The 25,675-nt window shown below is 28.8% G+C and overlaps 8 protein-coding genes across 8 annotated transcripts; 1 reads left to right on the top strand and 7 right to left on the bottom strand.

Annotated features, from left to right (window-relative positions):
- Positions 1–1,212: 1,212 nt before the first annotated feature.
- GO595_006651 (60S ribosomal protein L37-B) lies at positions 1,213–1,461 on the bottom strand (the record flags this gene model as incomplete). Its single annotated transcript, XM_067920027.1, has 1 exon — positions 1,213–1,461. One exon carries the CDS (start codon positions 1,459–1,461, stop codon positions 1,213–1,215), a length of 249 nt encoding a protein of 82 aa, XP_067773214.1.
- A 135-nt stretch (positions 1,462–1,596) lies between these two features.
- On the bottom strand, positions 1,597–2,910 carry GO595_006650 (Clan CA, family C19, ubiquitin hydrolase-like cysteine peptidase; the record flags this gene model as incomplete). Its single annotated transcript, XM_067920026.1, has 1 exon — positions 1,597–2,910. One exon carries the CDS (start codon positions 2,908–2,910, stop codon positions 1,597–1,599), a length of 1,314 nt encoding a protein of 437 aa, XP_067773213.1.
- Positions 2,911–3,535: 625 nt separating this feature from the next.
- On the bottom strand, positions 3,536–4,120 carry GO595_006649 (small GTP-binding protein; the record flags this gene model as incomplete). Its single annotated transcript, XM_067920025.1, has 1 exon — positions 3,536–4,120. The coding sequence occupies one exon, from the start codon at positions 4,118–4,120 to the stop codon at positions 3,536–3,538; it is 585 nt and encodes a 194-aa protein (XP_067773212.1).
- Positions 4,121–10,513: 6,393 nt separating this feature from the next.
- On the bottom strand, positions 10,514–11,626 carry GO595_006648 (actin-7-like; the record flags this gene model as incomplete). The annotated part of the gene is made up of 1 exon (XM_067920024.1): positions 10,514–11,626. The coding sequence occupies one exon, from the start codon at positions 11,624–11,626 to the stop codon at positions 10,514–10,516; it is 1,113 nt and encodes a 370-aa protein (XP_067773211.1).
- A 1,004-nt stretch (positions 11,627–12,630) lies between these two features.
- Positions 12,631–13,797, bottom strand: GO595_006647 (acetyl-CoA C-acetyltransferase; the record flags this gene model as incomplete). Its single annotated transcript, XM_067920023.1, has 1 exon — positions 12,631–13,797. One exon carries the CDS (start codon positions 13,795–13,797, stop codon positions 12,631–12,633), a length of 1,167 nt encoding a protein of 388 aa, XP_067773210.1.
- Positions 13,798–14,371: 574 nt separating this feature from the next.
- GO595_006646 (Myb-like DNA-binding domain containing protein) lies at positions 14,372–14,851 on the top strand (the record flags this gene model as incomplete). Its single annotated transcript, XM_067920022.1, has 1 exon — positions 14,372–14,851. The coding sequence occupies one exon, from the start codon at positions 14,372–14,374 to the stop codon at positions 14,849–14,851; it is 480 nt and encodes a 159-aa protein (XP_067773209.1).
- Positions 14,852–17,275: 2,424 nt separating this feature from the next.
- GO595_006645 (glycosyl hydrolase) lies at positions 17,276–19,867 on the bottom strand (the record flags this gene model as incomplete). Its single annotated transcript, XM_067920021.1, has 1 exon — positions 17,276–19,867. One exon carries the CDS (start codon positions 19,865–19,867, stop codon positions 17,276–17,278), a length of 2,592 nt encoding a protein of 863 aa, XP_067773208.1.
- Positions 19,868–23,799: 3,932 nt separating this feature from the next.
- GO595_006644 (NAD-dependent malic enzyme) lies at positions 23,800–24,981 on the bottom strand (the record flags this gene model as incomplete). The annotated part of the gene is made up of 1 exon (XM_067920020.1): positions 23,800–24,981. The coding sequence occupies one exon, from the start codon at positions 24,979–24,981 to the stop codon at positions 23,800–23,802; it is 1,182 nt and encodes a 393-aa protein (XP_067773207.1).
- Between the last annotated feature and the right edge of the window lie 694 nt (positions 24,982–25,675).

The following is a 25,675-nucleotide window of genomic DNA, read 5'->3' as shown; positions in this document are numbered from 1 at the left end:
CACTAAATGCTCCAATTTTTTTTTTCCAACTTGTATATTATATTAACAAACACAGCAAAATAGGCAAAGGGAATAATCACTTGTTGAAGTGAACCTAAACATGGAATATTACAATTACATGAAATATACAAAACTAATGAAAAAAAAAAAACTTTTATAAAAATATAAAAAATTTCAAGTTTAAATAATTTATTATTATTGGGATTAAGCTACAAAACATTTTTGGGATTGATTCTTAAAGTCATATGTCATCTTAACAATTGTTTCAAACATTTCTTTAATATTGAGATTTTCTTTTGCTGAAATTTCAAAGAAAGGAACACCTAGTTCTTTTGCAAGTTTTTCTCCTTGGGCTTTGGTCACAAATTTGGAATCTGAATCTGATTTCTCATTTCGTAGATCACATTTATTACCACAAATTATAATTGGTACGTTTTCATTATTTTTCATATCTTTTATGAGCTTGTAGTATTTTGGTACATCTTCAAAAGAAGAAACATCGCATACTGAATACATTATTATAAAACCTTCTCCAACATTGATAAACTGTTTTCGTATGTCTAAAAATTCTTCTTGACCCGCTGGCAAAAATGCTTTGAATGGTATTTCTTTTTTCTTAATTTTGATTATTAAGTCAAAACATTTCTCAATATATGGTTCATAAGCATCCGGAAAAGTCCCATTGTGGAACGTTGTTGTTGATGACAACCTGCCCACACCTGAACTCCCAAGTAGAGTAATGTTTATGATGTTGTCTGATTCCATCTGATATTTTCTGTGATTTACACAAATTGTGAATTCAACTTTTGAAAATTTGATAAAGCATAAAATATTTCAAAAGTGCCAATTTTTTTTTTGGTGAAATGAAAGGTTTCAGGACTAAAACATAGATTTTATTAATTAAATTTTTAAACAAATCATGAAGTAACTTTTGAGAGATCTTTATTTTATCAAATTTTGTAAAATCACTCGATTTAAATTAACCCTTCTTAGATAGTATCTATGTGAGTAAATATCATCATTAAATAATAAACAAGTATGTATAAAACAAAAAATTCATTGTTAGAGAAATTTAAAAATGAAATTTAATTGAGCTAGACATTAACTATTATATATTATACTCATATCTTCTAGATTTTAAATTTAGCATAACGAGATAGACAAAAAAATACGTCTTAAAAAATTTACTTTGAAAATTGTAAGATTAAATGTTTACTTTTTTGGAGCATAGATTGCTTGAAGTTTCTTCATGCATTTCTTGAGGTGTGACATGCGTCCTGTTCCTTGTGTGCGCTTTGCATGAGCTTTCTTAGCCCAATTATAATGGCGCATTGAAGCCTCTGGATATCCACACTTAGCGCATCTTCCTTTCTGAATGTGGTATGAACGAGATCCGCAACGACGGCAAATTGTATGAGATTTGTTGTGACGTTTACCGAATGAAGGTGTACCTGCTCCCATTTTCCAAAAGAAAGACCACAACCGTTATTTCATGTCACATTTCACGAAAAGAGCTTCATTGGACCACCCCAAATTTTTTAAATTAATTTTGATCGTATTCACTAAAAAGTCAATTATCAGTAAAATAATAAGCTTTTATTGAAACAGCCCATTACGTGTGTAAAATAACAAACATGCATCATCTCTACATGTATCACTAATCGTAATAGGTGTAATTGTATAATCATCACATTTGTACCATTGACCCCATTGTTGAACATTTGCCCAATAATGACCCAAATCTCCAGATCCTGGTCTTACAACTATACTACTCAAACTATATTTTACATCATTTAGTTCACTTTTGTCAGCATCAACGAAATCTCCAAGATACAAATCCTCTTCAATCGGTATAGGTGGGTCAGTACTTCTTATTCTTGTCATGGATATTGTTAATACTGGCGGTAATGTATTAAAGTAAAATTGTTTTTTACAATCTTTTCCGCCGCAAGAAGAACACGGCTTTGGACTCGAAGTTTCCATAAATTGTGACAACGCTTCCATGATGTCTGAACAATTTGTTGAACATAAAATTAAATCTGTTGCATCTTCAAGATATGTTTTGGTCTGACCACAAGCACTACAACTCTCAATTACAGTGAATTTCCAGTTGAAAACTTGACTAAAAACTGTTGTTTCGAATGTTTGTTGATAATAATTATCAAGCTTAGCACGAAGTTCCATAAAGAATTCATGCGCATCACTTTGCTGTTGATTAGCAAATGATGGAAATAAACACCAAATACAATAAACAAATTCTGAAATCGAAAAAGATGATTCACCAAAGTTCGACAAAAATAATCGACAAAGGTGTTGATGGATAGCTGCTTCAACACAGTCTATCTTTGTAATGTTGAGAGAAGATGAAAGAAACCATTTTTGCAAAAGTGGATTAACAACAAAACATTGAAGAATGGAATTAAGCCAACATGTATTCCCAAGATTGAATAATGGCATCGGAGCCCTTCGTATCGGAAAGATTGAACCATGCGGTTCAAGATCTGCTGTTAGAGGAAGGCCATCTATAACAGCTAATTTAGCAGATAAGATTAAATGATCTATATATGAATCAAAAATAAAACGACGGCCTTTGGATGGCATATATACAAAAAGTTGTTGTGTTAATATATCAACACCATAATATGGTATTTGACAATTATGTTGAAAATGTGATCCACAAAATGTACGACCGCATTGGAGACAAAATGATAAATCCCTCGTTTTTGCACTGCACTGTGAACAAAGAAAAGTAGAGCATGGAGGAAAACGACTTGGAAATAAAGATTTTTCCCATAATAATCTTTGAACTTGAAGGAAAGTACCCTTCTCATTTTTGCATTCATTTTTGAAGGTTTGACTATATCTTATAGATTCAATATAATATTTTTCTTCATCTTTTCTTTGTTCCATTTGGTGCTTGGGAGTATGTAAACTTCAGAATCAATTGAAGACAATTTCATATTTCTGTGAAAATAATATGACATTTTTATTTATTTTTAATCATAAAATGGCGCCATTTTTTTTAATGTCTCAAGAAGAACACCACAATGAAAATGAAGAAATCAAACGAAAGGCTTATAAAAGACTTTCAAAAGAAGAAATTATAGAAATTTTGCGCCTTAAAGAAGAAGGAATTCCTGTTTCAATATTATCAGAAAGATATTCAATTACTGAAAGACAGATTCATAGAATATTCAAGAATGCTCAATATACTGAAAACGCTTTAACAGAAGAACCTAAGATAAAAAAAACCATACAAACAGTAATTCAAATACATCATTCAGCATATATTTTTGAAGAGCTAATAAGCGATCCTCATGTTTCATTGGAATTCCTTGCTTATGGTTTGTTTTACTTTTTTGGATTAAAAGTTTCGCAATCAACAATTTGGCGTCATATTCGTGGTGGTGGATTAGAAGCCCATGGATTCCCTGGGTTTACCAGAGTTAGTCGTACAGAAGAGCAGTGTTAAAAATAATCATCATTAAAATTTTAAAGTATGAAGTATCCGGGTTTAATTTTGCGTTTAGTTAATTTAACACTTACAACTCTTTTGGTTGTTTTCTTGTTCTTGAATTTTAGGGTTTTTCTTGAGAGCTTTATTATTTGGGATTTCTGTATATATCTTTGGAATCATATCAAGTAAATCTTGAATACCCATCCCTGATTTAGCACTTACTTCAACGAATTCAAGACCAAGGGATTGTGCCTTTGCAGAACCAACATCTCTTGGAACGATTCGTTCTTTTTCTTCGAGATCATTTTTATTAGAAACAATAATAACTACACAATCTTGAGGGGCATACTGGCGAATATCTTTCATCCAAGCGTCAATCTTTTTAAATGAAGCTTCATCATTGATTGAATAAACAAGAAGAGCAATATCAGACTGTCTATAATACATTGGTGTTAAAGACTTATATTTCTCTTGCCCAGATGTATCCCAAATTTGAATTAAGTACTTTTCATTATTAAATTCTCTTTCGAGAGATGCAAAAACTGCTCCAATAGTTATCATAACTGGACCAAATTGATTATTAACTGCACGATTTACAATGCATGTCTTGCCTACATTGTGGTCGCCAACAAATATGACTTTTATTTCTTTTGGAGCCTCCATTGGTAAGTAACTTTTTGACCCAAAACTGTTGATTATTTAAACCACTGAAGTTCAGTGCTTGGGGCACCCTCTTTCCCAATTGAAAAAACATGAAAACGCTGATGCCCAAAAACTGTCACAAAACGATAGGGTACCGGGTACCCATTCTAACAATGATAGAATACGATTAATCCTTGATAATAGTTAGAAAACAAATTTTTATATTTATTATGTGATCAAGTATATGTTTAAATTGGTATTGAATAACAAAATTCATAATTTATTATATGAAATTGTATAAACTTGAAAATCACACCTTCGAAACTCATTGAATTTTTGATGAAATAATAAACTTTTATAGCAAAAAAGTTTTCATTTATAAAAAACTATCTTCAGATTTCATGTAGGCATTCATTATATTATATAAAAGTGCCTTTAAAGGAGTTTTATTCTTATGGTTTCATTGTTTCCTTTAAATATTGAGTGAAAGGCCTTTTCCCCGATGGTCAAATTGAAAAAATTCAAAAACGTTTTTTATCATTTAACTGTGTGAATTTTAACTTATGTGTTGGCTGATGTGTATTTCGTAAGGGGCTTCAGCTGGATTTCATCTTGAAACATGAAAATCCTTCAAATCATGCTCATTTTACATCTTTCAAAGCAATTTATAACTCAATCTAAGCTTAAATATCCATTTTTCAAACACTTCAAATTTTTACATATGCCAAAAAGCAGAAGCAAAGAAGGACTTGCTGGTACACGCAAAGCGGAAGTTTCAATTTTCGAAATCATTACCAATTTTTTTTAATTTTTTGAAATTTTTCAACAGAGTTCACTAAATACCATTCAGATGTAAAATCCATCTCTAACAATATGTATGCGGTTTCAATGATCCATGTTTCAGCCCCCGAGCGAAAACATTTAGAATCAGATTTTTCATACTCTCGAAAAAAACATAATGAAAACATTACATTTGATCAAAATAACCTTCCTCTACAAACCTTGGATAAACATTATGATGATATCTATTTATTACATTGGGAACTACTTATCCTTTGATGCACCTATTTTGAACGAATTGTATTCAGTTGTTTACTTCACATTAATACAATTTTTTCAATGTTCTAGATTTATATATATATATTTTATTCATTATTAACGGTTTATATCAAATTCCTTCAGAAAAATTCAACTTCTGAATTCAGAAAAAAGTTTATCAAAAAGATGATAAATTGAAAACAAAAGAAAACAAAACGAAAAATGTTTTTGTTTTTGTTCTTTTTTTCATGAATTCTTATCAAAACATTTGTTGTTTGTGTCAATTTTAGTAATTCAGTAGCAAACATTGAATTATCAGCATTTTCGCAAATGTTATAATAAAATTTGGTACATTTACAGTTAATGATTATAAAGAAGGAGAATGTACATCATTATTTACTCATTCATTTCCGAATTCAAACACATTCACTAATTCTAACACCTTCAATAGATCAAATACATTTACGAAATCACTTCAAAGAGATATGACTTTATCTTTTTCTTATATATTAACGATTTCAATATCGTTTACGCATTCATTTGCCATATATGAAACACAAACGAAATCATTCTCGTTGTTTATAAGTCATTCAACATTTTCATATATTGAAACTGAATTTATCTTTTATGATTACACATTTGTTATTTACTCGACGTATTATAATTATTATTCAAATTATTACACATATATAAGTTATAGTATAAATGAATCATCGAATGGAATTACAACTCCAGCTTTAATTGGAATAATTTGTGGATCAATTGCATTTGTTTTAATAATTATTGGAATTGTTATATTTTTAGTTAAATATAACAATAAAAAAGATAAAACTACTCCAAAATTACATTTCAAAGATTCAACAACATCAAGTACAAAACAAAGTGAAAATGTAAATTATTTAGTTGCAGATATTGTTAAAGAAGATGAAGATAATTGGTTATAATGCAAATATATAATAAAAATTAATTATTTTTATTTTGTGATAATATAAATTTAATATATAAGAATTTGAAATATTTTTATATGTGATTTGGTAATTTTTTAATAATCAATGGATGTTATTAAATGCACATACAAAAAAGATATTTAGGGATCAGAAACTGATAATATTTTTATGTCACCAGATCTGCTTTCAACCTCATTAGAGCACTAATATTTCTTAATGATTGGCAACCTTATGATTTTGCAATTGCTTTCATATTTATTTATTCATTTTTTGAAATTAACGTACGATTTTCGACCGTTTATTCATCATTGTCCTTTTCTATTTTTTTTAAACGTTAATGATTCATTGAACGTTTAATTCTGGAGAAAAAAAACAAATGTTTCAAGATAAAAACAGCAAAAAAAATATACAATATGAAGCTGGAAATGAAATAATGGAAAATTTTAGTCCAGAGTTAAAAAATTTTATAAATGATCTTGAAGAAGATTCACGTCTTCTTCTTGATATGAATACAAATTCTTTAATTCCAAAGGAAATGTTGTTTAAGTTTGCAATATCAGAATATAAAAATGCTATTGAATATTTTCTTACGAAGAGAATTGATAAATTCGTACGTTGTTTTTTAAATGAAATAACAGAAGATGAATATGAAACATTGCTTGATAAAATCTCCATTTTTAACCATAAAATTCAATTTTTTAAGAATACCTATTTTATGTATAACATTTCATTAGATATTCAACAGAAAAGTGATATTATTTCAAAGTTACTCAACACCAAAAATCCATTATCGAATTATCAAGTAAATGAATTTATTTTATTTTTATATGAAATTCATTTTCTTACAATCGATTCAATTGAACAAATTTCATTTAAAAACAATTTTTTAGATTTAAGGGACTTTTATTCCTATATAATCTTCATAAAAGAAATGTTTCCATCTGAAATTTATAAAATCATATTCACCAAAATCATTTCTAGCATTGTAATTCCAATTGAAGAATATCTCAATGAGATTCCAAATTTATTGGAAAGTATTAATATCCTCTTTTATATTTTCAGTATACAAAATAAAGAAAATATATTTTATGAATTTTTAGAAACGTTTCTTCGGAAATCAGAAAATTTAATTGAAACAATAATAAAAATCCTTTTAATAGACGAATTGCCAACGAAAATAATATATTTTATTCATAGTTATGTCAAAAAGTTTGATAATCATGAGTTTTCTTCATTGCTTTCATATCATATTAATCATCGCTTTTTAACATTAAAAAATTATATATTACAAAATGAGCTCAACATTTTGTTAACACTTTTTTATGATGTTCAAACTTCTGATATATTTATCATCTTATATAAAGAATTACTTTTAAGGCGATTAATATTGGGGAAAAAATACACAAAAGATGCTGATATACGTTTTCTTAAATTATTAAATAATAATTTATTAAATTCCATTATAAATGATTTTAATTATCAAAATAACTTTGTAACTTCAAATTCAAAAGATTTATTACGTTTTTGTGTTTTAAATTCTTCTTTTTTCATTACGGAAAATCATCTTTTTAACTTAACATTTCCTTTAAATCTTGTTAATTCAATAAAAACTTTCGAAGATAATTATAATAAAATTCATGCAAATGTTGTTTTGTATTGGGATTTTACTTTATCGTTATGTACATTAAAAGTTCATAATATCGGAAATTTAAATACGATTAAATGTAACGCAGAATTCGGAATTTTATTAATTGCACTTAATACTGCGAACGATAGATATGATATATCGAAGCAAACAAATTTACCAAATGATACATTAGAGAAAATGTTAAATTATTTAAATAAGATTCAACTAATAAAATTTAATAAAAGTATCATAAGGTTAAATAAAGGTTTCGCGGAAGAAAATTTAATCATTCCAAATTTATCGAATATGATTAATGTTCCTCACGAAAGTTATAATGTTCCACAAATAGATTCATTAATCGTAAGATATTTAAAAATTAATAAAAAGGTTAAAATTGACCATTTGTATAAAATCGTTGATGATAATTTAAATATACCAAAAAATGTTTTCTACGATAGAATTAATTCTTTGATTAAAAAAGAATTTATTAAGAAAGATGAAAATGATTTCGTTGAAATTAATTTTTGATTTTTTATAAAAATTAAAGTAAAGTGTTATTAAAACCTAAAAAAATTTTTTGTTTTCTAAAAGCTGAAACCAAACTTGTTTTTCCCAATAGTTTGTAGATGCATTTCAAGTGTTTGTGATAAATCACAGACAAGAGTAAAAACAAGGTTTTTGAAATTTTTAATTAATTCGTACTGATATGAAACGGTTTTCCTTCCAAATAAACTATATAAAATTGAGACCGAATGTAAAGTCGTTTATCTGTTGCTGAATAACACTTTAGTTGTAAATCATTAAATTTATTACTCAATAAAATTGCCAGTAAAACCAGTAAAAAGAATCTTTACATATGTTAAAAACTCTCCAAAATATCACATTAAACATGAACGAAAGACTTCAATATTTATTTTGACTTTTTGCAGGCAATTGAAGCAAAAGAAAAAGAATTATTTAAAATTGATTCCAATATTTTTGATATTTTTTCACATATTCTTCTTATCAAAACAACCCAAGAATCAGATTATCTTTTAGAAAAGCTCTATGAGAAAATATTATTAGTGATGAAATTCTTAAGCGCAAAAATTCATTTTATTTTGCACAATACAAAACTTTAGATGAACTCAAAAATAATGAATATGAACCTTTTTCAGAACAATTTTTAGATAATTATGAAGAACTTTCAAAGAATGATTGGGAACTCCATAAGAAATACATTACAGAAGGAGTTAATCCGAATGAAATTGCGAAAATAATTCGAAATGATGAAATCGAAAAGCTTCAAGAAATATCATCACACGAAAATTTTGATTTTAATCAAATTATTGAACCATCACTTTATGAAAGTTGTTCATTTATTAATCAAAGCAATGTTACATTAATTGAATATGCAGCATTTTTTTCTTCAGTTGAATGTTTTAAATTTTTACTTATGAATAATGCAAAAATAGAAAAAACAGGTAAATATGCAATTGCAGGTGGAAATGAAGAAATCATTCATTTATGTGAGCAAAATCATTCATCATTTGAAGGAGCATATTCAGCAGCAATTGAATTCCATCGCAGTGATATTATGCAATATTTACATGAAAACGAAATTTTAGACGTAAGATATATTGCCGAATTTGGAAGACAATGCATTTATCATAATAACTATGAACTTTTCAGATATTTCAAAGATGAAGGAATGGAAATCGATGATACTTTCATAAATGAAGCAGCAAAGAATGGAAATATATTTCTTGTTCAATATTTTAATGAAGAAGTTCAAATAGCAAATGATGTTTTAGTAGCAGCTTCAAAATCGGGTAATTTAGAATTAGTTAAATATCTTATAACACAAAAGAAAATCAATGTAAATGTTAAAGATATTAAATATTTTTATTAAATGTTAATTTTGTAGAAAATGGATTTCTTTAAAATATTTAATTTTTATTGGTATTGTTTGATACAGCACTTATAGTCGCATCTGAATATGGGAATACTGAATTAGTTAAATTTCTTCTCGAACAAGAAGATATTAATGTTAGTTCAAGAAATGTTTTTTAGTTTTGTATAAAATATCTTTCTAAAATTTGATATATTTTAATAATATTTGGATTTAATTGAAATCATTTAAAACAGCACTTATAAATGCATCTGAAAATGGTCACATAGAAATAGTTAAATTACTTATTAAACAAGATGGAATCAACATCAATGCTAGAGATATGAATTTGAATTGTTTAATATTTATTTGAATAATATAGAATTTCAAAATAATATTTGGAATTTATTTATAGTTCGTTATACTGCAATTAAAGCCGCTGCTGATAAAAATATCGAGATATTGCTCCAAAATTTAAAGAAAAGAATGACTCTTCAGCAAAATAAACGCTCAAAAAAATGAAAAAAAAATACATAATAAATCTAGTCATTATCAATAAATAAAAGTTTGCTTTTTTAATACTTTTTGCTGATGAGAGGTAATTAAAGTTAGTGACTATACGAGCATATGATTAAGTTCATATAGTTATGGCAGATCAAGCAGAGTTAGTGCTTAATGTGTTAGTTATAAAGTGCCCAGTACTCAATTGATATTCTCAGCAAATATCCAAAGGATTTGAAGAAAAGAGAATTACTTCTAGTGAAACAACTCGGTGTAATTACATTATTAATCCAATGCAAAATATTTCTAACACTGAAATTGAGTCACATCTCGCAAGAAAATCAATTTCTGAAAAGAAGAAATGAAAATGAACTACAGTAAAAACACACATAAATTTAATCCAACAATTATCATCCGAATTCTATCAAAAATTAGTTATAACATTTATTTAATATAAAAGATACTCCATATTCATCATACTCATCTTTTTTAACATAAAACTGGTTATATCTTGACAACGATGCAAAAATGCTTGCGCCAATCCAACTTGACATGTATCTCTCCGGAGGGGAATAAACTCTAAATTTTATGCATTTGTTTTTCATTTTCTTTTTTAGTTCTTTCTCAAATCTTTCCACTAAACCTTCCGCAATCGAAGAGCCGCCCATCACGAAAATTTCATGACATATTTTCCCCCTTATTTCTTCGTCTACGCTCATTATCGAATCGTATAAAGTTTCTACAATTCCTTTTTGATTAAATCCATTCGATTGATTTCGGAATATTTGCTCATAACAAACAAATCGTTCATATGAAAGTGTTATTTCGTGAGAGTCAACAGTAATTGTTTTATCACATTCATTGGTCGTTTTGGCTTTGATTAGTTCGGTATCAAAGTCTTCTGCAACATATGATGATGATCGTTTAATGTGATCAATTGTGTTCTTGGTCGGATCATTAAACGTATATCCTCGTTCAGAAAGAAGTTCCTCAAGCATTTGCTTGATGTCGACACCAGAAATGCGGAGTTCAGATGATGATGTAATTGATGATCCTTTATATAATGGGACAATTTGTGTAGTGCCTTCACCAATGTTTATGACTAGACCAGTCACACACCCCTCGGCAAAGAGGTCAAAATGACATTGATTCCCTGAGTAAAAATATTGAAAATTATACTTTTCAAACATGATCTCAGACATTTTACCTCTGTTAATCTTAGGATTGAGGAGATTATCAACAAGAAGTACGGATCCACCTGAGGATATATGAAAATAAGTTTCAATTTGTTTAAAAATATCATCCCATATTATTTCCATGTCTTCCCAGTTCTTGATGACACCTCGCTCAATCGGTTTTTTAACTTTACTTGTTTTTTCACAATAACCAACATAATACGAATTTTGCTTTTTGGTATCATTTGGATAACAAATCATTGTACAATCACATACTCTGGGATCATCGTCACCTGAAACTCCAGACCTTATGTAATATGTTCCAGCATCTATGATTTTTGTAATCAAATCACCATATTCATCATACATTTAAATGGCAGTATGTCAAAACCGTAAAATAATTTAAAACAAAAATATATTGGAAAATATTCATTATTATATAGTTATTTCAATAAAATAATTTATACATAAGTTGGTAATTATAATTTTAGATTTGTATTAAAATTTAAGAAAATCAATAAATATTGATTTTTTTGATTTATTTGTAAAAAAGCAATTTTTTTACATGAGCGATTTAGTATCTCCAATATATTATTCAATTTTTCGAAAAAATTTCGGAATTATATATATTAGTGTTGATATTAAATAAATATTATTTTTATGACACCAAATTCTGAAAGCAAAAATTGACTACATAATTAGTTGTTGACTAATAATATACTATGATAACAATTATTTGATATTTTATATGTTTGATTAAAATCGATCCTGACAATTTTCAAAAATTTTTGTTTTTTCATATGAGTAATTTTCATGTTTTTTTTTACTAAGTCTGTTAGATATTTGAGAAATTTAACGGCCGCTAAATTTTCTCGATAACTTGCCGAAAAATCATTTATATGATACGACAATATCTCGTTCTGACAAATGAAAACTACCTAATATGATTAATTAAACAAAAAATTTTTGACAATATGGCGGTAAAATTGTAATCCTTAAAATCTATTCATGAATTCAAAATATTAAAATGGAAATATCTTGAAATTATCATGATGATTTTCAAAAATACGAGAATTTTTAGAAAAGAATACTTGGATATGATGTTATAGGAAAATAAGTTCACTAACAAAATATCAATAACGGCTTTCTGCAACTTACATTGAAATCGAAGTGACCGTTACAAGAGAGACCGTTATTATTAGTGCACCCTATTAATTGAGATAAATTCGGCCGTTTATTTTTGCACAATCCGAAAATTCACATCAGAATGTATTTCATAGCAGAAACTTCTTAAAACAACAAAATTCTATAACATATTTGCACATACTGTCGCCTTTCTATTGTATACTGGAAATTTTTGGAAAGTTTTTTATTTATGTTAATTCAATGATAACAGCAGTTGATCCACCGCCACCATTGCAAAGTGTTGCCAATCCAATTCTCTTTCCCTTTGCTTTAAGGGCAGAAATTAATGTGTTTACAATTCTAAGACCAGAACATCCAAGTGGATGACCGATTGCAATTGCACCACCGAAGACGTTGACCTTTTCTTCTGGTACTCCTGTTTCCTTCATGAACAACAAAGGTGCCACAGCAAAAGCCTCGTTAACTTCGAACAAATCGATATCTTCAAATTTCATCTTTGCCTTTTCCAAAACTTTCTTAGCTGCCAACACAGGAGCGCAGATGAACTCTGCTGGATCACAACCTACGTCTGTGTAAGCTATAATTTTTGCGATCGGCTTCAATGAGTGTTCCTTAAGATAACTTTCTGAGACTAAAACCATTGCAACGCCACCATCAGATATCGCTGACGCGTTCGCAGCAGTAATTGTTCCGTCTTTGACAAAACACGGCCGTAAAGTCGGCACTTTTTCTACGATGAGTTTCGGAATTATTTCGTCGGTTTTGACACCGTTAAACTCGATGATGTCCAAAAAACCGCTTGCCCAACCTTCTTTAGCTCTCGCGAAAGATTGGATTGCATAGCGGTCTTGTTCCTCGCGAGTGATTCCGTATTTAGCTGCAACATGATCTGCTAATGCGCCCATATGAATGTTGTTAAAGGAATCCCATAACCCATCAACAATCATTCCATCTTCCGCTGTTACTTCGTCTTTGAATTTGATTGTTCCCATTTTTTGGATTTTTCTGGCATTTCGGACAAGATGTGGTGCAAGTGTCATGTTTTCCATACCAACAACAACAGCAGTGTTAACTTCACCATACTTGATATCTTGTGCTGCTAATGTTAAAGCTTTTAATGATGAACAACATACTTTGTTGATTGTTGTACATGGAACAGTATTTGGTAAACCAGCTTCTAGAGAACATTGTTTGGCTGGGTTTTGACCAATTCCGGCTGATATAACATTCCCTGCATATAGTTCATCTATATCATTTGGTGAAACACCTGAACGAGCCAAGCATTCTTTTGCTGCAACAGCACCAAGCTTCGGGGCAGGGACTTCAGCAAAACCACCAGAAATAGAAGCGCCAAGTGGCGTTCTAACCGAACCAACAATGTAAACAGTTGTCATTTTAATGTCACTTTTATTAAGTTTTATTATTTGGGGGTGCCCCATTTGGTTTTCTGCTCCTTTTTGCGGTATTTTTACATCATTATTATGAACATTTTCTTTTTCTTTGTTTTCTTGTGAAATTTTACATGGGGTGTGTTGTATCGCCAATAATATCTTTGTTATAGAATTATTTTTTCTTTTTCTGTTTTATTTAAAAATAGATCAGATACAATTATTTGTTATCAATTGATGAAATTGACAATAAATTGTATATAATTATATTGCATTTTTATTGGCTTCGGTGAAAAAAACATTTGTCTCATACATTCTATATAAATCTATAATACATTTTTGAAAAAATTAAAATCAGATAAATTTTTTCTGCTGCTAAAAGCCTTTCATTTTGATTTAGTGATGTCGTCCTAAAAATCATCCATTTGTCGCTATTGTAATTTAATTGCAATCTGATTCTTGCCATAATTTTATCACCGTTTTCAATATTTGAGTTGGAAAAATGATCACATTGAAAAATTGAATTAAATTCAGGAACAATTCTGTTGTCTCAAATGTTCTGTTGAGGCTCTGTCATTTTATGTCCAAGCAAATCCCACCTCGAACCAAGTTCACCCAGCTCGAAGACAACAAACTCATCAAAATATTAAACAATATGAGTAAGGTTAACTGGAAAGCTGTGGCAAAACAAATGGAGGGAAGAACACCACGTCAATGTCGCGAAAGATACAACAACTACCTATCTCCAAACATAAGAAACTCTCCATGGACACCCGAAGAAGATGCAATTCTCATCCAAAAATACAGGGAATTTGGTCCGAAATGGTCTTTTTTAGCTCAATTCTTCGACAAAAGAGGTCCTGTTAGCCTCAAAAACCGACATGCAAAACTCATATACCAATCCTCGAAACAAAAGAACATAGTAACTACTCAGAAAGAACTTGTTTTACCCATTTTCAAAGAAAAGATTTTTAATGATGATTTCGATTTTGCAAACGATTTCTTCATTGACCCATTCGGAGACGCAGACGATGATTTCACGAGCTTTATAGACTTTTGAATCGAGAAAGAACGACTTTCACCCTTATATGGCCGTTCCCATACATTGAATTCCAATAAACAAAAATTCACCACAATTTTGGAATGACGGATTTAAATTGAATGATGAACACCAAACTATATTGAAAAAATTCAGAAAGATATCGTTCGTTCTTTTGAAAAATCTAGTGCCATAAACGTTAGTGACGGTTGTGATTTTATCACCACCGTTCGAAGTTCCTTGACAAATTCTGTTTTATGAAATTTTATTTTAAGTAAAAAAGTTTTATTTCATTTGAATTGATAAAATTTTAAATAATTTTTGTCAAAATTTTTCAATCGAAATTTATGCTTGTTGGTGGACGTCTCCCGTTTCTTAATGGCCTTCTTCTTACAGCAACAGGAGGGATAATAACTTCCTCTGGTAATTTTTCTTTTTTATATTTTTTGGATGGAATATTTTTCTTCTTTCTATGGAAAAAGCTAAAGAATTTCCATTTAAATTTCTTTTTAGGCTTTTCTTCTTTCTTTTCTGGTTTAATTGTTTTAGTCTGAGGAATATTCATATTTGGAGGAATTGGACTTTGATTTATTTTCATTGAATATATTTTCTCGATTCCAGATGCTTTTAATAATTCTTTTTTCTCTGTAAATGTAAGTTTGTTTTCCTTTTCTATATTTTGTGTTTGGTTTTCACTATTTGATTTTGATGTTTCACTTTCATCATTAATCTTTTCATCCGAATTTTGTTCCTCTTCAAATATATTTATAACTTCTTCTTCGTCATCTAGTTTAGGAGGTAAAGGACAAGAAGATGGAATTTGAGGGCATTTATGAATTTGTTTTATAGGTTTTATATAAGTATTAGTTCTTACTTTTTGGATAATATGCTTATGTATTATTCGGAGCTTCATGAATGTAAATTGTATCCCCATTGCTTTATATGATTTTAAAGCATTAGGACATAAGTCCTTTTCATTAACTTCATTAAGTTCTTGGGAGTTTTCATTGGAGTTTTGATTAACATTTGGTGTGCTTTCCTCAGATGATTGAATAATATTTGGTGAATCGTCTTCATCATTCGATTTTAAGGTGTCAATAATAATATTTTCAGATTTACTTGAATGACTTGTGTTAGACATGTTATCTATTTTAATTTGATTATCTAGACATTCACTAGTGTCTTGCATTGCATCTTGATTTTCATTATTCATCTTTTTATTTCTAATTGAAAGAAGAAGTTTTATCAAGCTAAAAAACTAAACTGATATTTATGAGTACTTTTTTCAAAAACATATTCATTCAATTATAAAGGTTTTGTTTAAACATGTCCAAAGAAATTTATATATTATGTGAACAAATAAATTGAAATTCGTTTGGTACAATCAAAATATTATTTTTTTTTAAATGGATTTTGTAAAATAGCATTCTGTAATTTTATGCATTTTTATAAATATAAATAATTTATTATATTAAGATGATTTCACATTAATAATGTAAAGATCTATATAATTATATATCAAATAATTTTAATCTTGTAATTTTTATAAAAAAAGATTAAGATATTTTATAACTCAAGTACAATGTTGAAATATTATTTTATAATTTAATTATTAAATATGGAAGTGGAATTAATTTAAGTGAGTGTATGTAAACGATATAATAATTTTTATAGTAATTTTTATTATTTTAAATAACAAATGATATATTGATCAATTTTTTTTAAATTAAATTTAAAAAAACATATCATATGATAAACAATCACAATTTATTCTAGATACCGCTAATAAGTGATATAAAAAATTGTACTCAAAAAATTGTTATTTTATTTTAAAAAATTTTTTCCCATTTTAAATCATATTAAAAAAATCCATCAATTCATCTCATTACGCCGCAGATAGTTGAAGTTAAAACAATCAAGCAAAAACAATAGCAGATTTTTGAAGACTTCACATCAAACATCATAATGATTCATTTTATGATAATTTCCATGATGTGATATGAAAAAATAGATAAAGTTCTTCATTATGAATCATATTTTGCAAACATATCACCTCAAAAACGATGTCATTGACAACGTTGTCGTGGTCGAACACAACCTTCAAATTGAGAACTACCAGATTTTTATGACAATGGATGAAGTTTTTGAATAAAAATCAATCGGTTACATTTTACACAAAACCTTTCTTTCAAAAAGTTATTTTACAACAAATCGACCATAAATTTACAGTTCGACCGTTTTTTTGACTTTGCGTTTACGACACAACATTCCATACGACGATACAACATTATGTACAACGATACAATCCTCTGTATAAAAATACGTTACCAAACCTCACATCTTATTCCGACGATTTATAACCAAATTTTGTTGTTTGTCCATAAATAAAACGAGGAAAAGTATTTAAATTCAGTGTTTTATAACACAATAAAAATACAATTTGCATCAAAATTCAAAAGTTAAAGTACAGTTTTCCTTCATCTCCAAAATTACGTCTATCACTAACACTCCATTTACATCTTCAAATTGGATTTCTGTTTCTTCTTTTGAACATTTTATATTTTTCGGCATATTATCAATTCCCACAATTTTCACTTTTTCAATTTTCGTCACAAAATTTCTGAAGAACTCAGAATTCCTGTTGCACTTTTCGTCAACTTCAAACTTTAACGAATTCCTTTCAAATTCCATTTTCAACAAAACAAATTCGTTATTCTTCTCAAAGTTAAACGTGTGCCCATCGTCTACGTAAATTTCTCCGATAGCCTCATAATTAACGTCCAACGCAACGATAACTTCGAAAGGATCGTTCATCATTTCAAACGTATTCTTTCTGACGGCACTTTTCAAACCGAAAATGTGGCCGCCCCAAATGAAAACCGGTGTATACAATTCAATGTTCTTATCGTAGCCAAAGTGATTCAAAGGTTTATATTCTGTCAATGCTCTCAATTCATACCATCGATGGCCCAAAGGCAAACTTACGGGAATGTTGTTGACGTTTTCCTTTGTAATTGGTATCACCATTAAAGTTTCGTCAATCATAAATTGATTATCGATTTCGTTAACATCATTAAAACTATACCATAATGGTGTAATGATCGGTGATCCTTTAACATATGAATGATACGCTGCTGTGTACCATAGATACATTAATTGATATCGTTCTTCAATTGCAATTTTAATTGCTTCGAACCATTTGTCATCTGTTACATTATATGGCTCACGTCTTTCACTTAAGTGATGACAATGGCATCGGAAGAATGGATAACAATATGCTCCAAGTTGATACCAACGTGCTAACAACTCATTATTGGGCGAATCGAAAAATCCTCCAACATCACAGCCGCATAATGAATATCCGCAAATGTTCAAACTGATTACTTGGGAAATGCTGTTTTCTAAATGTTCCCAATTCGAAGTATTATCACCAGTCCATACAAACGAATACTTTTGTGTTCCAGAAAAATAACTGCGAGTCAGAATAAACGGTCGCTCATTTTGGTCATTGTTTCGTCGAAGTAATCCGTCATACGTAGATAGTACCATAAAATGCCCGTAGAGGTTATGCACTTCACGATCTTCATGACCATTGTAATGAAGCGTATCACGTGGAATGGTTGAATCAGGCGAATTAAATACTGCTGGCTCATTCATGTCATTCCATATAAAGATATTCTCAGAAGAACCTTTGTATTTTTGATACTTGAATTGCTCTGACCACCATTCACGTGCTAATGGATTTAGAAAATCGACCCATACACTTTTACCAGGCCAACAATCACTGACATAGTCTTTGTTATCTCTGTTCTTAAGTAACAGGTCATTGTTTTTGGCTTCGGAATAGATTCGATATCTTTCATCAATTTTTAAATGTGGATCAACAAGTGTAATAAGATAACGATGACTTTGTGAAAACTCTTTTGCAAGTTTATCTATGTCATTAAAACCATTTGGATCAAATGTAAAAAATTTTTTGTCATCAGTATGATCCAAATCTAACCAAATCGATTCATGTGGAATCATAGCTTTATCAAGAGATTTGGTGACAGCACGTACTTCATTTGATGTTGAATATGTCCAACGTGATTGATGATAACCTAATGAAAATAATTGTGGCATCGGAAGTTTACCAGTAATAGAAGCATACGAACTAATAACTTCTTTATGTGTACCTGTAAAAACAAAAAAATCGATAAAGCCTGATTCTGATATAAATCGACTTGAATGATCTTCAGAATCAATGTCTACCCAAGTTTCTGATGGATTGCACCAAAACAAACCAGTGCTAAGTTGCGCTATATGTCCAATAAGAAACGGAATTGAGCCGTACATCGACATAACAGAGTCAACATCAAAGCGGTTTATGTCGGTATTGAAAAAGCGGATCGGATCGGTAACCGCTTTACCGTTTTTAACGGTTGACGGAATGGCGAGTGAAAGTGTATGTGTTGCAAGACCTGAAAAACAAACATTTTCGTGAAATTTAAATGACATGGCAACAGAAGTTGGTCCATTTTTGAGTGTTTCGGTGTAATTCTGAAATTCAACAGGGTTAAATAAATCTGGAAATTCTTTTGGACTAACATTCGTCTCAAAGATTGATTTGTCATCATAACTGGCTGTAAGCTTGAGAGTGTTGTGATCATATATTAAAATAGAGAATGGATCAAATTGTATTTCAACTTTTGTATGAGAATTAATTAAAGTAATATGTGTTTCACTTTTGCGTCCTTCGATTTCAAGGTGATCTCTTAGGATATCTTGATCAATTATTGTTGGTTCAGATGAACAATCATATCTTTGGAATGATTCAGAAGGTGGAATCACTTTAAAATGAACAAAACCTGGGTGAAAAGTTACAAGCAGCATTAGCCTATTCTTAAATCGAGTATTTACAATTGGTATTGTGAAAATGTTATTTTCGATTTTGGATTCCAATGATATTGCTGACCATTTTTGTTCTTCAACGAACCTATTTCTTCCGCAGGATAAGGAATCCTTACATTTACGATATGTTATATGATTAGCAGTCATCTGAAAGACTCTTTTTTGGATGAGAAAAAATTTTACATATGAACGATACAATTACCTATCGTAATATTCACTTTGGCGTAAATTATTGAAATAACCGCGACAAAAGTGGCTTTAAGGATTTGTTATTTTTAAGCCACTGATTTTGTGTCAGATATGACTTCTATAAATCGTTGTTATTTTTTAATTCTTTCACATTTTGTTCACAAAATGAAGACAACATTTTATATTTAAGTTACCTAGAAGTAATTCAGACTAAAGAAATAAACAAAAGTGATTTTAAAATCACAAATATTTATAGTGATATATAAAACTACCGTATTTTATAATTTACTGCTATATGAGGTTTAAGCAAAAGCAAATTTAAAACAAGTCGTTGTGATTTGTCACTCGATCAAAACCATACTTTAAGGTAAAGTTTACAATCAAAACTTTTTGAGCGCAATTGAAATAATTGAATGATTACTCATTCACAATGGAAAAGCAAGAAATGAAGGAGTGGGAAATATATCAATTAATCAATAGAATTATTTATGATTTAAATGAAGAAAATATTTCTCAATCAGTGCAAAGAATGTTTGATATATTTGATGATAATTATCCATATTCTTTTAATATAGTGACAAGTCATGGAATATATACATCATTTGTAGCACAAATAGTTAATTCTAATATAATATTTGATTTTCTTAATGAGCTTGAAAAAATGTTAAATGAAAACAATAAAATGTTTGATGTTCTATATCATTTTCTTGCAAAAAAATACACAAATGAAGCAAGATATCTCATTAACGAAATTCTTGAGAATGAATATTTTAAGCCAAAATTTTTCATTTTATTTACTCCTTATTTTGCTCATTATAATTTAAATAAAAATTTATTATATAATCATTATAAAAATGATGAACAGTTTAAATATTTTTTCGAAAATTATGAAGTGTTATCAAAGAATGATTGGGAACTTCATAAAAAATTAATTAAAGAAGGACATAATCCGAATGAAATTACAAAAATAATTCGAAATGATGAAATCGAAAAACTTCAAGAAATATCATCACAAACAAATTTTGATTATAATCAAACAATAGAACCATCACTTTATGAAAGATGTTCATTTATTAATAAAAGAGATGTTTCATTAATTGATTATGCAGCATTTTTTGGATCAATTCAATGTTTTAAATATTTACTTATGAATGGTTCTAAATTAGAAAACACAGGTAAATATGCTGTTGCAAATGGAAATGAAGAAATCATTCATTTATGTGAACAAAATCATTCAACGTTTAAAGATGCTTATAAAGCAGCAATTAAATTCCATAAAAATAATATCTCTAAATATCTTTATGATAATCGAAATGAAGATATTAACAATTTAGAAGAGTTAGGAAAGAAATGTGTTTCATATAATAATTTGGATGTGTTTCTGATATTACACAAAGAAGGAATGAAAATTAATAATGATATTATTAATGAATTCGCAAGAGTCGGAAATATATTCCTTATAAAACATTTTCTTCGAGAAAATGAAATTCCAAAAGATATTTTGGTTTTTTCATCAGCATCAGGAAATATTGAACTTGTGAAACATATTTTAAAACAAGAAGGAATTGATATTAATGCTAAAAATATTTATTTGTTTTATTTAAAATTTATTTTAATAATTTAGAATTTCAAGATAATATTTGGAAATTATTTAAAATATTTAATACAGCACTTATGTTTGCATCATTATATGGTAATATAGAAATAGTTAATTTACTTCTTGAACAAGAAGGAATTGATATTAATGCTAAAAACACTTATTTGTTTTATTTAATATTTGTTTTAATAAATTTATATTTAAAAATAATATTTGGAAATTATTTAAAATATTTTATACAGCACTTGTATTAGCAGCTGAAAGTGGTAACATAGAAATCGTTAAATTACTTCTTGAACATGAAGGAATTGATATTAATGCTAAAGGTATTTATTTGTTTTTGTTAAAATTTATTTTAATAATTTGATGTTTCAAGATAATATTTGGAAATTATTTAAAATATTTAATACAGCACTTATTGTTGCATCTTATAATGGTAATATAGAAATAGTTAAATTACTTATTGCACAAAAAGGAATTGATATTAATGCTAAAAATATTTATTTGTTTTATTTAATATCTATTTTAATAATTTTGGATTTCAAAATAATATTTGGAAATTATTTAAAGTATTTCGTACAGCACTTATGTTTGCATCTTATGTAGGTCATACAGAAATAGTTAAATTACTTCTTAACCAAGAAGGAATTGATATTAATGCTAAAAGTATTTATTTGTTATATTTAAAATTTATTTTAATAATTTAATATTTCAAAATAATATTTGGAAATAATTTAAATTATTTGAAACAGCACTTAATTTAGCATCTAGAGAAGGTCATACAAAAATAGTTAAAATACTCCTTGAACAAGAAGGAATTGATATTTAGTAATATAATAATATCATTTAGAAAACACTTGGTTTAAAAAATGAACATCATATCTAAAATCAAATTATTTCTTATAATTTATATAATTTTGATTTAAAATTACTATATTAACTTTTCTTACATTTACTACATGAAGGAATGGTGAACATTCTCAAAAAAAAAATAAATGTTAGTGAAAATGTTTCTGCACTTTTGATGACGATCATACTCGATTCAAAAAGCGGGAATTGACAAAATATTTAAACTATCTGGTAGCCGTTAAAATCAATTTAAACGACCGTTAAATCACCCCCATGTTATATACATTAATTCTTTTTAATCAGAAATTTGGCTTTTCCAAATATAATAAAAGGTTTTCAATCAAAATATTGCGCATACTATAAAATTAAATCTAAATTTATTTAAATTTAATTTTTACATATTTCCCAATATTATATTAAAAATACCAAATAACTTTTAAAAGCAATTGCTTGATCCGGATCATTATAAAAAATATATTAAAAATGAGTTAATCCAGATAAATGATTGAAATAGGTTTAATTGATGTGAAAAATTTTAGTGAAGTCCCAGAACATTTTAAAAAGCTTTTAAATGATGGAACTGCGTTTCTTAAGGAGTTAACTCTGAAGAAAGAAGTAATCCTAATAAAAATAATTTAAAGTGATGAAATCTAGAAGCTTCAATAAATATCATCATAAATAAATTTTAATTTAAATCAAGCAATTAAACTATTCCTTTATGAAAGTTGTTCATTTATTAAATATTGTGTTTAATTAATTGATTATTCAACATTTTCTATATTTATTAAATATTTACTTAAGAATGAATCAAATATAAATTAAATTATAAAATTCAGTAACATGTGGAAATCTTTAAATTATTTATTTATCTGAATAATATATTTATTAATATACAATTTCTAAAATCAAAAATATAGAAGAATTCGAAAAAACAATTCATTAAGAAAACAAATTATTACAAACACTTCATTAAGAAAACAAATTATTACAAACAATTCATTAAGAAAACAAATTATTACAAACAATTCATTAAGAAAACAAATTATTACAAACAATTCATTAAGAAAACAAATTATTACAAACACTTCATTAAGAAAACAAATTACTACAAACACTTCATTATGAAAACAAATTACTACAAACACTTCATTAAGAAAACAAATTACTACAAACACTTCATTATGAAAACAAATTACTACAAACACTTCATTAAGAAAACAAATTACTACAAACACTTCATTATGAAAACAAATTACTACAAACACTTCATTAAGAAAACAAATTATTACAAACACTTCATTATGAAAACAAATTATTACAAACACTTCATTATGAAAACAAATTATTACAAACACTTCATTATGAAAACAAATTACGACAAACACTTCATTAAGAAAACAAATTATTACAAACTCAATGAAAACTCAGTGAATGTGGCTTTTATTTAGATCCTTGCGACTCCAGACTTGCGTGCTGCTTCAGCGACTGCTTTGCTGACAGCGTCTTTAACGCGTGGGTCGAAGGGCTTAGGTAAGATGTAATCCTTATTAAGTTCTTCTGGGGAAACAAGGTCAGCGATAGCGTTTGCAGCAGCGATGTTCATTTCGTCATTGATATCCTTCGCACGGACATCGAGTGCGCCACGGAATATTGCTGGGAATGCAAGAACGTTGTTGATTTGGTTGGGGAAATCAGAGCGGCCTGTGCCAACAACAGCAGCGCCGGCCTCAAGTGCTTCGTTTGGCATGATTTCTGGTGTTGGGTTGGCCATTGGGAAGAGAACTGCATTTGGTGCCATCGATTTAACCATTTCCTTAGTGACTGTCTTCGGTGCAGATACACCAATGAAGACATCAGCGCCCTTAAGGACATCGGCAAGTGAACCAGAAAGCTTCTCGGAGTTTGTGATCTTGGCGATTTCTTCCTTCTCTGGATTAAGACCTTCACGTCCTTCATAGATGGCGCCCATACGATCGGTCATGATGACATTCTTTGGGTTAAGACCACGAGCAATCAAAAGTTTGATGATAGCAATGCCTGCTGCACCAGCTCCTGATGTGACAACTTTGATGTCTTCGATCTTCTTGCCAACAATACGAAGGGCATTTGTAAGGGCAGCAAGTGTAACAACAGCTGTGCCATGTTGGTCATCATGATAGATTGGAATATCGCATGTTTGCTTAAGACGGCGTTCGATTTCGAAGCAACGTGGAGCACTGATATCTTCGAGGTTGATACCACCGAAGGAACCAGCAATTAATTCAACGGTGTGGCAAATATCTTCGACATTCTTTGATCGGATGCAAAGTGGAATAGCATCAACATCGCCAAAAGACTTAAAGAGAACGCATTTACCTTCCATGACTGGCATACCAGCTTCTGGTCCGATATCACCTAAACCAAGAACAGCTGTACCATCTGTAACAACAGCTACTGTGTTCCACCTTCTTGTAAGTTCATATGAAAGGTCGACGTTCTTTTGAATTTCGAGACATGGTTGTGCGACACCTGGGGTATAAGCAAGAGACAATTCTTCTTTGTTAGTAACTGGTGCACGGCACTTAACTTCGAGTTTACCTTTAAGTTGTTGGTGAAGCTTTAATGATTCTTGAGCGTAGTTTGTCATAAAAGCAAAGTGAAGTGAACAATTTCCGATAAAATTTGACAAGGCGAAAACGGTTTATGAATGTCAATCGTTCTTAACGTTCGCTATCACCTGGCACTTTTATTGTGATGTGTTTACAATTTCAATGAGCTGTTATATGAACGATCAAAAGCAGTTCAATAATTTTGGGCGGTTTTACAGGGTTACCTGAATTCCGGTAAAACCGCTGATGTTTTTTCAATTCAAAAAGTGAGTAGTAAAATGAAAATATCTCATTAAATAATCGTTAATATCATGCGATTTGCTTTTTGTATGCAAAACCCATATCAATGTATCTTATATATAAAAAATATTTTTTGATTTTAATAAAGTTTATCCCATTTCATTCAGAAGGAGTTAATGTTTAATGTAAGTATAGTCATAATTTAAAATTATTGATCACTATTCATCAATATTTATCATGTTATATTAGAAGCCAGTGATACTAGTTTTACACCTCAAAATTCAAATTTCTTTATTGAACCTAAATTCTTTAGAAAGATTTGTAATGACAAAAAGAAATAAATGGGTAAAACCAAGAACACATTTGCAAGAAACTTGCAAATAAATCAGTCAAAAAAGATACAGAAAGCTTGTCAGTTCACTTGTATAACTATTGTTGATACATGTTTAATTGATTTAGCTATCGGAATATGTTTGCAGAGCTGAAACGTAA

This window comes from Histomonas meleagridis (genome assembly GCF_020186115.1).
Source record: "Histomonas meleagridis strain 2922-C6/04-10x chromosome Unknown contig_45, whole genome shotgun sequence".
Lineage (NCBI taxonomy): Eukaryota > Parabasalia > Tritrichomonadida > Dientamoebidae > Histomonas > Histomonas meleagridis.
This window is presented reverse-complemented; position numbering and strand designations above follow the sequence as displayed.